General features: G+C 42.9%; 3 protein-coding genes across 5 annotated transcripts in view; 2 read left to right on the top strand and 1 right to left on the bottom strand.

Annotated features, from left to right (window-relative positions):
• The first annotated feature begins 102 nt into the window (after positions 1-102).
• hspa5 (heat shock protein family A (Hsp70) member 5) lies at positions 103-3,853 on the top strand. The gene is made up of 9 exons (XM_088391370.1): positions 103-261; positions 764-926; positions 1,005-1,236; positions 1,445-1,582; positions 1,657-1,769; positions 1,850-2,240; positions 2,314-2,551; positions 2,630-2,797; positions 2,903-3,853. The coding sequence occupies exons 2-9, from the start codon at positions 811-813 to the stop codon at positions 3,457-3,459; spliced, it is 1,953 nt and encodes a 650-aa protein (XP_088247496.1). The 5' UTR covers positions 103-261; positions 764-810; the 3' UTR covers positions 3,460-3,853.
• A 395-nt stretch (positions 3,854-4,248) lies between these two features.
• rabepk (Rab9 effector protein with kelch motifs) lies at positions 4,249-5,586 on the bottom strand. The gene is made up of 6 exons (XM_088392602.1): positions 5,577-5,586; positions 5,320-5,475; positions 5,090-5,254; positions 4,863-5,012; positions 4,570-4,719; positions 4,249-4,496 (listed from the first exon to the last, which is right to left on the bottom strand). The coding sequence occupies exons 1-6, from the start codon at positions 5,584-5,586 to the stop codon at positions 4,249-4,251; spliced, it is 879 nt and encodes a 292-aa protein (XP_088248728.1).
• Positions 5,587-5,830: 244 nt separating this feature from the next.
• rgs3a (regulator of G protein signaling 3a) overlaps positions 5,831-10,720 on the top strand; it is an 84,874-nt gene continuing 79,984 nt past the window's right edge. For 2 of the 3 annotated variants that reach the window (XM_088391332.1, XM_088391336.1), the window contains exons 1-3: positions 5,831-6,103; positions 8,483-8,547; positions 10,602-10,652. In XM_088391332.1, coding sequence (XP_088247458.1) covers positions 5,943-6,103; positions 8,483-8,547; positions 10,602-10,652 — 277 coding nt within the window. In that variant the 5' untranslated portion in view covers positions 5,831-5,942. Of the gene's footprint in view, positions 6,104-7,884; positions 7,907-8,482; positions 8,548-10,601; positions 10,653-10,720 lie in introns of all 3 variants that reach the window. The other variant, XM_088391333.1, reaches the window with a different exon arrangement.

The raw sequence follows: 10,720 nt of genomic DNA, 5'->3' as shown, positions 1-10,720 counted from the left end.
GACATGTCGTCATAGACGCTTTCTACGTACAAATCATCAACGGCCAGCGTGCCAAACGGAACCAATCGGCGCGTTCCAACGCGCAGCCTCTCGTCCAATCGCTGGCCTCCACGATTGGGAAGCGGTGCCTGATTATATAGAGGCAGCGGTCGCATCATTCACCATCACATTTACTACACAAGAATACTGACAAAATCTCAACTAGCGACAAGCGAATTTTCTTGACTACATTCCAAGTTTACACTCACTCAAACGACTAAGGTATGTTCAATGTTTTATTTGAAGAGTACTTTCATTTAATCTATTTTAAATGCCGTTTTTTCCCCTAAATCTAACGTTGCACGTATACTGTAATGTCTTAAGAACTGTTCTGTCGTGTTGCACTCTGGTACAATTGTTGGTTTTAATTTATTTTGCCATTTTAAGACATAATAATTACATGTATGTATGTGGTATGTTTTTAAAATTATTTCCCCTTTCAATTCTTTCCCATACCGGACAAGCTAACCCCGTTAGCTAACTACCGGCCTCGGATAAAAAAAATGTAGTCGGTAATGAAAATGGATGCCTATTGCAGAGGAAAATCTTATGACCCACATATTTTACGTTATTATCATATTTATATTCAATTTCAAGAAGTCTTCCGTCGATCCACGCGACTCGAGCCTTCTCCTTTTAGTGTGGCTAGAAGCTAACGTTCATGAACAAGTTGGGAGACATGCAGTTATACGCCACTCTTTTTTTTTTTTCCCTCCGTGTGCAGCTTTATTCGTTTCTTCAAGGGGCTTGCGTAACAAGACGATAGCCAAAATGAAATTCGTGTGGCTCTTACTGGCTCTGGCCAGCACCGTCTACACTGACGATGATGACAAGAAGGACAGTGTGGGCACCGTCATCGGAATCGACCTGGGCACGACCTACTCATGGTAAGATGGATGCATTTTAAACAAATGATGATGCATAATTATTCAAGTACTAATATTGACAATTTTACCCCCTATCAGCGTCGGCGTCTTCAAAAATGGACGTGTTGAGATCATCGCCAATGACCAGGGCAACCGTATCACTCCATCCTATGTGGCCTTCACCAGTGAGGGTGAGCGTCTGATCGGGGATGCCGCAAAGAACCAGCTGACCTCCAATCCAGAGAACACTGTGTTTGATGCCAAGAGGTTGATTGGTCGCATATGGGGTGACTCCTCTGTGCAGCAAGACATCAAGTACCTGCCTTTCAAGGTATTATCATAAGTATATGAAAGAATATTGCCAGCTTTATTTCTGTAGAAGATGCATTGCAATATCAATCTAGCAGCACAAATATTTATATTTGATAAAAATATATCACAATATTGGTAGTATTTAATGCTGTGTAACAATAGTTGATGTAGATAATGTATTACTGCGCATTTAACAAAAACAATATTTTTTTTACGGTCCTTTTCAGGTTCTTGACAAGAAGACCAAGCCTCACATCCAGGTTGACATCGGCGGTAATCAGATGAAGACGTTCGCCCCTGAGGAAATCTCTGCTATGGTTCTGACCAAGATGAAGGAGACCGCTGAGGCTTATTTGGGCAAGAAGGTACCTACAAACAACACGTGCAGCATGTCGATTTTATGAGCGACTGTGTTGTAATAAAAGTTCTTTTACCTCAGGTCACTCACGCTGTGGTCACTGTTCCTGCCTACTTCAATGATGCCCAGCGCCAAGCCACTAAAGATGCCGGAACCATAGCCGGGCTCAATGTGATGAGAATCATCAATGAGCCGTAAGTGTAGCATGATCAATTATCTACTTGCCCTTAGATCTTTTTTCATTTTGTCCTTAAATTTGGCATCTTTCCTGCAGAACCGCTGCCGCCATCGCTTACGGCCTGGACAAGAAGGACGGTGAGAAGAACATCTTGGTGTTTGACCTGGGCGGCGGCACCTTTGACGTCTCGCTGCTGACCATCGACAACGGAGTGTTCGAGGTGGTGGCCACCAATGGCGACACCCACCTGGGAGGCGAAGACTTTGACCAGCGTGTCATGGAGCACTTCATCAAGCTGTACAAGAAGAAGACTGGCAAGGATGTGCGCAAGGACAACCGTGCTGTGCAGAAGCTGCGCCGTGAGGTGGAAAAGGCCAAGCGGGCGCTGTCTGCTCAGCACCAGGCCCGCATCGAGATTGAGTCCTTCTTTGAGGGCGAGGACTTCTCTGAGACATTGACCCGTGCCAAGTTTGAGGAACTCAACATGGTAGGTTCCCTTAGCCTGTTAAAGAGGGATTATGATCTGACAACCATTCTAATACATTTCTTGTGCTGTACAGGATTTGTTCCGGTCCACCATGAAGCCCGTGCAGAAGGTGTTGGATGACTCTGAGCTGAAGAAGTCCGACATTGACGAGATTGTTCTGGTTGGCGGCTCTACACGTATCCCCAAAATCCAGCAGCTGGTGAAAGAGTTCTTCAACGGCAAGGAGCCCTCCAGAGGCATTAACCCAGACGAGGCTGTCGCCTATGGCGCCGCCGTACAGGCTGGCGTGCTCTCTGGCGAAGAGGACACCGGTAAACTGTCGCCCTGATGCATTGGCTCCCCGATGGCTTTTAAAATACATTAACTCAATTGTTCCCTCTTCTTTTCAGGTGATGTGGTTCTGCTGGATGTGTGCCCTCTTACTCTTGGTATTGAGACTGTGGGAGGAGTCATGACCAAGCTCATTCCCAGGAACACTGTGGTGCCCACCAAGAAGTCTCAGATCTTCTCCACGGCCGCTGACAACCAGCCTACTGTCACCATCAAGGTCTATGAAGGTAAGAAGGATGTTTTAGCCCAGGACTTCTGCAAAATGAACTTACAGGCTAAAAAATAGGCCATCTTTGCAACGTGGTCTCAATTGCATTGGTCTCTTGCTTCAGGTGAGCGTCCCCTGACTAAGGACAACCACCTGCTGGGCACCTTTGACCTGACGGGCATCCCTCCCGCCCCACGCGGAGTTCCGCAAATCGAGGTCACCTTCGAGATCGACGTCAACGGCATCCTCCGAGTCACAGCCGAGGACAAAGGCACTGGCAACAAGAATAAGATCACCATCACCAACGACCAGAATCGACTGACGCCCGAAGACATCGAGCGCATGGTGAACGACGCAGAGCGCTTTGCCGACGAGGACAAGAAGCTGAAGGAGCGCATCGACGCCCGCAATGAGCTGGAGAGCTACGCTTATTCGTTGAAGAACCAGATCGGCGACAAGGAGAAGCTCGGCGGGAAGCTGTCAGATGAAGATAAGGAGACCATCGAGAAGGCCGTAGAGGAGAAGATTGAGTGGATGGAGTCCCATCAGGAGGCCGATCTGGAAGAATTCCAGGCCAAGAAGAAGGAGCTGGAGGAGGTGGTGCAACCTATCATCAGCAAGCTTTATGGCAGTGCGGGTGGCCCACCACCAGAGGGCGGTGAAGAGAAGGATGAGTTGTAAGCGGGTTTAAATGATGATCTCGTCACTCACTTTAAAATGGAAAAAAGTAACAAGCTTGATGTACATATTGGACTGATGATGAGACTCATTGTACGAGAGGGAGGGGCGGCCGTACTGAATCTTCCGAAAGACTTTGAAGCGAGTTTAAGCTCGTTTGGGTGTTTCCTTCGCCAGAGGGCGGAGATTTGTCAAGCCTGGATTCTCAAGGCTCACTGCTGCTGTTCTCAGGCAGTCCTGATGGGGATCATGTAGTAGTAGTGGGGAAGGGGAGGGTGGGGAGCACTATTGTTCATTGTTAGGCTGTCATAATGACTCCTCAAGGCTAAAAGTTATTTATTGAATTTGGTTGTTGTGTTTCTGAAAGACATTGAAATAAATGTTTCATAGAAAATAAGTTGCTTCCACTTTATTTCTTAAGGCCACATTTTGTGTTACTGATGGAATTAGGACAAAGGTGTAGGGTGTATAATCCCTGCTATAAAATTAAATTAAGTTAAATTGTACAGAGGTTAAATTTGCTGCATCTGCTGTCTGCATCAAACATTGATGCGTTTTTGAGTCCACATACTGACCAGGATTTCATATGACAAATTTCAAAACTTCACGCTACTGTTGTCTTTATACCTGGGTTTCAACATTCTTTTTTTAAATGGGATAATTCATATTGTGTTAACTGATCTGTGGCGACACCTAGTGGGAAGAGCTTAAAAAAATGGTTGTGCTCCTGGAAAAACACTCAAATGCATGTTTGATTTAAAATTATTTTCACTTTATTTCCTTTACAGCCCATCATGTTACCACAGTTACAACACAGTCATTGTGTATGACTCCTTGTGTGTCCATCCCACCGAATACAAAAGCTAAGTGCACTGTCTCAGGACCGGCAGCCGGTGTGCCTGCAGAATCTGGGTTGGCTCGTTGCGCTTCACCGCAATCTCCAACAGCCTCTACCTTCCATGGCAGCAAACACATGCAGTGGTCCAGACGGTTCGGGGGTAAATCACCCTCAAATTTCATTAGGGTCCATTTCTTTTTTTCTGCAAACAGGTCATGGACCACTGAATTAAATCATGCTGTGTTTGAATAGTACATGATGTAAAGGAATTGTACCTATGTTGAATGTGTACATGGCATTACTGGCTCCATCTGCAGTCAGCCCACCAAGGATGTAGATGTTGTTGCCCAGTGCCATGGCCGAATGTGCGGCCACGCCAGGTGGAACGTCTCCTTCGGGCTGCACTAACTCCCACGTCATGCTACCTTTACATTGCACACATCAATTACATCAGCGTCAGACTCTTAAGTTCATGCTATACGATACAGAACCAACCATATTTTGTGAATCAGCATTTAAATGAAATCTCATTTTACTATTTTCACTGACATACATCTGACAGTCTTACTTGGATCAAGAGAGTACATATCATCCAAGAAGTAATCATTCGCCATGCCGCCATGAATGTAGATCTTTGAGCCTGCTGCCACAATAACATGTCCGTGTCTGACCGGCGGCTGTGTGCCTTGTGTTTCTGGCTGCGTCCAGGTGGAAGACACTGGAAAGACCACAATCATGCTGAAATATAAACATTTCTGTGGTTGATGTGTGGAAATAAGTCAGTCTAAAACTGACCGGTATCAAAGACGTGAAGTTTCTGGTCCGAGACTGGTGATGAACCTGCTTCCCCACCAGAAAACACATATAATGAGCCACCCAAACAGGCCGAGTTGGTGTGATACGTCCTTGGACTGGGGGGCTCGCCCGTTACTGTCACATTCTCCCAGTGGGCTTTGTTTTCTGTAGATCACATCAGTAGACATTTGTATCACAGTACTGAAACTAAGTCTTTTTTTTTTTTTTACCTGCTACTTTGATTTTTTGGATACAGTTGCGGTTGCCACTCTGCTCCGCACCTCCGAACACCCATAAGCTTTGTGGTGGGCTTCCGGGCACCAACGTGCAGTGCTCATATCGAGCTTTTAGACCTTCCCAAGGCAATGCATCCCACTCAAGACACTCTAGAAGTCAAGAGATGATGGTTATTGCAACAACAGTTTACATATAGCAAAACAATCATAAATGCTCAAAAAGAAAACTGCATTGATTGATTCCTAGTCACTGCTGAACATCTTTTGGCAATGCCAAGACCTCACAAATCTGTGCTTATAATGCAATCTTAATTATATAAAGGTTGTCAATAAAAATATTTATGTCTAAATGTTTGGAATTTTTGTTTCTAAATATTTTTTTCAGGAAAAACAAATCAAAAACAAAACAAAGACAACAGTGCAAATGTGTTTTTAAAACATGTCATTAATTTGTATATATTTTAGTATAAGGGATGACATCTGAGCAATCTGATTGGCCGTTTACTAATCGCTAACAATCTTCCTGCCTGTGCTTTGAACATACATGCAATCGGGTAAATAATTGTTCTTTAAATGAGAGAATTGCTAAAATCCGTACTTAGATTTATAGCGTGTGTATGCGAGAAGCTGCCACCAGGATTTGCTCCCCCAACGATGAGGATCATTTCATTGCTACCGTTTCCAGGCCAGTAAGTGCAGGTGTGTCCCACGCTCACGCCGGGGGGTCTCCCACTCGGTACCAAGGAATACCTAAAAGGGCAACAAGGTTGCAAACAAGGTTAGTAAATTTATGCAACGAAACTAATATTGCTGCTTACCATATTCCTTGTTTGGGCTTTTCTTGAGCTTCCAGCACTGGGAGAAGCTCCATGGCCGTAGATCTAACTAGGGAGAAATCAAAAAGCTGTGTATTGTAAAAGTCATGTTTCTTCTGGCAAAATATATCAACTCCTGATTAACTCATTTACAGTTCCCTGCAATTGTTACTGACGTTAGCAGCGCGTTGCTATGAACCAGCAAACTACTGTTTAGTTTTGAAACAGAGATTGTACGCTTGTAGTCTTCGTCAACCAATCGTATCGCTTCTGCTGTGAACTCACACAATTTCTGTACGAAGATTACTAACAATCATATTGTTAAAATGTATTCGACTATGACAAAATTTGTGTTTTAAAATATCGTTTATTTGATGATAAATCGCATATACTAATATAAGAGGCACTTTCATCGGTCGCCGATACATGTTTTCAGTGAATGAAAAGTTGCAACATCTTTCTGATAGAAGATCTCTGACGCTTCCTACTTCCGTCCAGAGACCGCTGCTGCATTTACTTCCAGAGCGTTAATCGGAATTACAAAAATTCTGTGCAAAACACAGAATATACAAAGCTCAAAAACACTGCTGGAACATTATTCTACATGGCTGTGCCACGCGTCTAAGCAGAAAATGACGTGCTACTTTTTAAAGCATCCCTTATACCAGTTAGAAAAATCATATCATACCTGTCACTAATTCATATTTGATGTTGATCTGTTTTCTGTCAGTCGGGTGCTAAATATTGAATATGTTGCAAGGCATCTGTGACGTACCGATACTTTGGCCGCTTGGGCGAATACAACTGCAAGAATGAATGTAATGTTTGTGGATCTCTTTCACTTTTGTGACGTTAAACGATACGTACGTAAAGGGGTTCATGGCACGACGCAAACCCTCATTTCCGACTTGCTGATACGAATTTTTTCCCCCTTCTAACACCTTGAGTTATATATTTTTTTATCAATGAGAAATGTAACTTGTACGGTTCATATTTTCAAAATCACACGTTCAAATGATCAACACTAGCGTTCTTTCTGGACAATAACCCGGTGCAGCGTATCGAATGCATGGTGCAGTTCCATGTTTGATCGGTATGTGGTGCAATTGTCTTGGCAGTAGAATAATTTACGATTGAGGCCCAAGCATCTCAGTCCAGTCCCCCTTTTGAGCATCACGTCCTGTTTTCCCTGCTCACCCTTGACTCTGCTATATATGCAAGATCAGCACGTTCTCCTCCTGCTCTGTGTGTATTTTTGGGCCCACTACGATCAAACGATAAACGGGAAGATTGTTAAGCGGATCTTAACCTGTTTCCTTTCAAGGAAATGCAGGATAATTCTCCTTTTGTTTGCCCTTCATTCCAACTGATAAGAACCTGATGGACCATGGGGGATTTTTGTGGCGGAAAAAGGAAGATGATTATATTTTAATGATCCAGAGGAAAAGAAACTAGACGAGAGGGGAAAGAAGAGATACATGCAGATATGAGTTTTGTCAGCAAGAATTGCATCCCCAGGTTATGTTGTATTTGAAGTGGGTGGGTGGATTAGCAACATGAGTATTAATACATCAAGTTCATCTGGGGGTTACTTGTACACTGTCGCCGGGTGGCATATCAAAATAATACATAGCTGCTTTGTCTGTTGACTCACATTTGAACCCAGAGGTGTGTTAAATCGTTCTATGATTAATCTGGATGGATTACAGCATTGTAACCTAATCACTGTTTTTGTCCATTACAGACACAAGCACCACCGACTTAATGTGCGTATTAAAAACATGTTTTTGCCTGTTAATCTGTTGTTTGCACGTTTTTTTTTCTCATGGTACTTGAAAAAGAGACGTAATATAATATTTCGTTTTTATTTGGTTTGCATGTTCTTCAGGGTGTTCAGTGTGAAATATACCAACCAAGAAAATCTTATATCTGCCTATTCCTGAAAATGTGTCTGTGAACAATTACTGCCCATACCACATTTTACCGCTCATGACATAGCCAGGCTGGATGAAGATCCAGAGCCACTTTCAAGATGGGCTGTACTGGTTTGATTAAGTCCAAAATATATATATATATATATATATATATATATATTTTAAACCATTCCTGAAGGTTTGAATTTAGAAATGTTGCAGATTGTGTTAACTGAATTTACTTATTGGCTCCCGATGACCTCAGATCAATCGCGTAGGATTCTTGATACAAGCAGTTGAGTTTGATGGAATTTCTGTTGGCAATATGGGACACACTTGCACCACATGCACACACACATGTGCACTGGCAGCAAGCATCACATTTCTTGGAGTCTCATTTGCAGCCGTATTCTCTGTGATGTCTTTTAGGGTTTACCTGCGTAAACCATCTGGAAGCTTCTCCAAAGCGCCGTCCTTCTTGCTGACAACTCATGGTAAGCATTACTGTGTAAGTTTTAATTGTTTTTTTTAATCAATAGTATATATATTTTTTATGAAAAATCGCAATCGACGGTGAGAGCACCATCTCGGGCCATTCATCCTTCGATGTGCAAATGAGGTGGCCCTTTGCATCATTTATGGAGGGTATTATCCACACCTGCACTGTTTACCCAAAGAGCAAAGCCTCATCCATTATCCAGTATTTACCTGTTGACACTTATTAATATGGATGGGATCTTTTAAAGTAGTTATGACTGTGGCTGGCTTTAATGGCCTGCGTTGGAGAGGATTAAAAAAACATCGGAAGGAAATGTGGCTTTTTAGTCACAATGCTTGTCATTTGCAATACGTGCAAAATAGTGAAACCTTAATTCAATGGACCCAGAACTACCAAATTCAGCATACAGAAAATAGTGTCCAGTCCACTCAACCTTTCACCAGTGCTTTTTAAAGTTTATTCGTTCCAGAACTGGCAACAATTGCCCACCATTTGCCACAGCACCAGTAAATAGTTAAATAAACTTTGACTATAGAGCAGGCTAAAAAGTGCGTGACAGTCATATTGGCTATTTTTCAATTATTAATGCTTTAAGGGTTTTTGGTGTGTTTTCACATCTGATCAGGTTATAAAGAAGACTTGAGTTAATAATGTTACCAAAAAAAATCAACACAATTCCTCCCATTAATTCCTGTTTGGACCAAATACGCTGAAATAATTGTCTGAAATTCTTCACACTGAACTACCCCAAATTACTTTGGTTCTCACAGAAAACACAGATAGAGTTCACTTCTTCTTGATGCTTCTGTCTGCTGAAAAAGGCATTTTTTTTGTTATCACATAAAGGCTGTCAGTGTCCGCTTGGCCTGGCCTCATTGGACACCGGTGGGGTGCTTTGCTTTCAAATGTAAATGTGACAAATAAGCAGCAAAGGCAAATTAAAAGCCAAGGTGGAGAAAGAGGGGAAAAGGCACTCCTCTTCCTCTTTTTTGATGTAAATCGTTCATCCCATTTCCGACAGGGTCTCTATGCGGCACTGCAGGGGGCTACGGTGACATGAACTCCTTGTTATGAATCTAGGTCACTATGTCTTCGCTTTATCGGCAATTATAATATAAATTGTTTGTTTAGCAATGATGTGACTCTTGGTATATTTGATGCACACTGGGTGATATTGTCTTTCTCCTCTATGTTGTGGTTTGTTTCGAGGTGAACGTTGCAAACTTCTACTAAATTTGACAGAATTTCTTCTACATTTTTTGTTGTATTTTTCTGGTAATCTAGATGTTGCCTCTCACAGGTCAGTGTTGGTACTACAACAGACTATTGGTTTATGGGGGGAAAAACTAATGGTCAGTCTTCATTGCACCACGTTTTACGCGGAGAGAACATTCGTCATCGTTTTTATGAATCTTTTTTTGTCATGTGTGGTTGCTTACATTAGGGAAACATTTAGCTGTGTTCAGAGAAAAAAGTCCAACTATGGTCCAACTACATGCTCCCTTTTAAAGTCATCATCAACTAATGAGAATAATCAGTCTGCTTTGCCACTTAGCCATTTTGCTTGGCCGCTTACGCGTGCTGCCGGGAATTTCCTTCGAGGCTGCTTCATAACAGTCTTTTGAGTACAGCAGTTCAGATGTAGGAAGACATTTAAAACGACATTCCCGCTTTGTTCTTCCATATGCCCACATGCCAAACTAAGTGTGGGAACGACAAACATCCCCCGTACCCACCGTGCGAGTAGGGGCCCGAGGTAGCGGCGGCGTTATCAGTGCAGGCCCGGGCTCTTCGGACCGGGATAAATTTAGACGAGCGGCACAAAGCCAATGTTAGCATTGAGCCATGTCGACATGGTCAACAAGGCTTTAGATGGTTGTTAACAGCACTGAGAGACCAGGAGAAGGAAGGCGAGACGTGTAACTGCCTGAGAAGACATGAGACAAGACAAATGATTGATACATATGCACCCACTCATGCATGCACGCACGCACACGCCAGCAACATTCATTTATAGTTGGCAATCTTCACACCCTTCTTCTTCTGCAGGTCAGTTAAAGCTGTCAATCATCCAAGAACAGGAAGTTCTTGTTGTAAGTGGTAAGTTCCGTTCTATTTCCTCTCAAAATATTACTAAGTTTTGATTTTTAAAAATGACATTCATTTTT

The sequence above is a fragment of the Syngnathus floridae genome, chromosome 12 (assembly GCF_059516105.1).
Source record: "Syngnathus floridae isolate MCC-2025c chromosome 12, RoL_Sflo_1.0, whole genome shotgun sequence".
NCBI classification, from domain to species: Eukaryota; Metazoa; Chordata; class Actinopteri; order Syngnathiformes; family Syngnathidae; genus Syngnathus; species Syngnathus floridae.
This window is presented reverse-complemented; position numbering and strand designations above follow the sequence as displayed.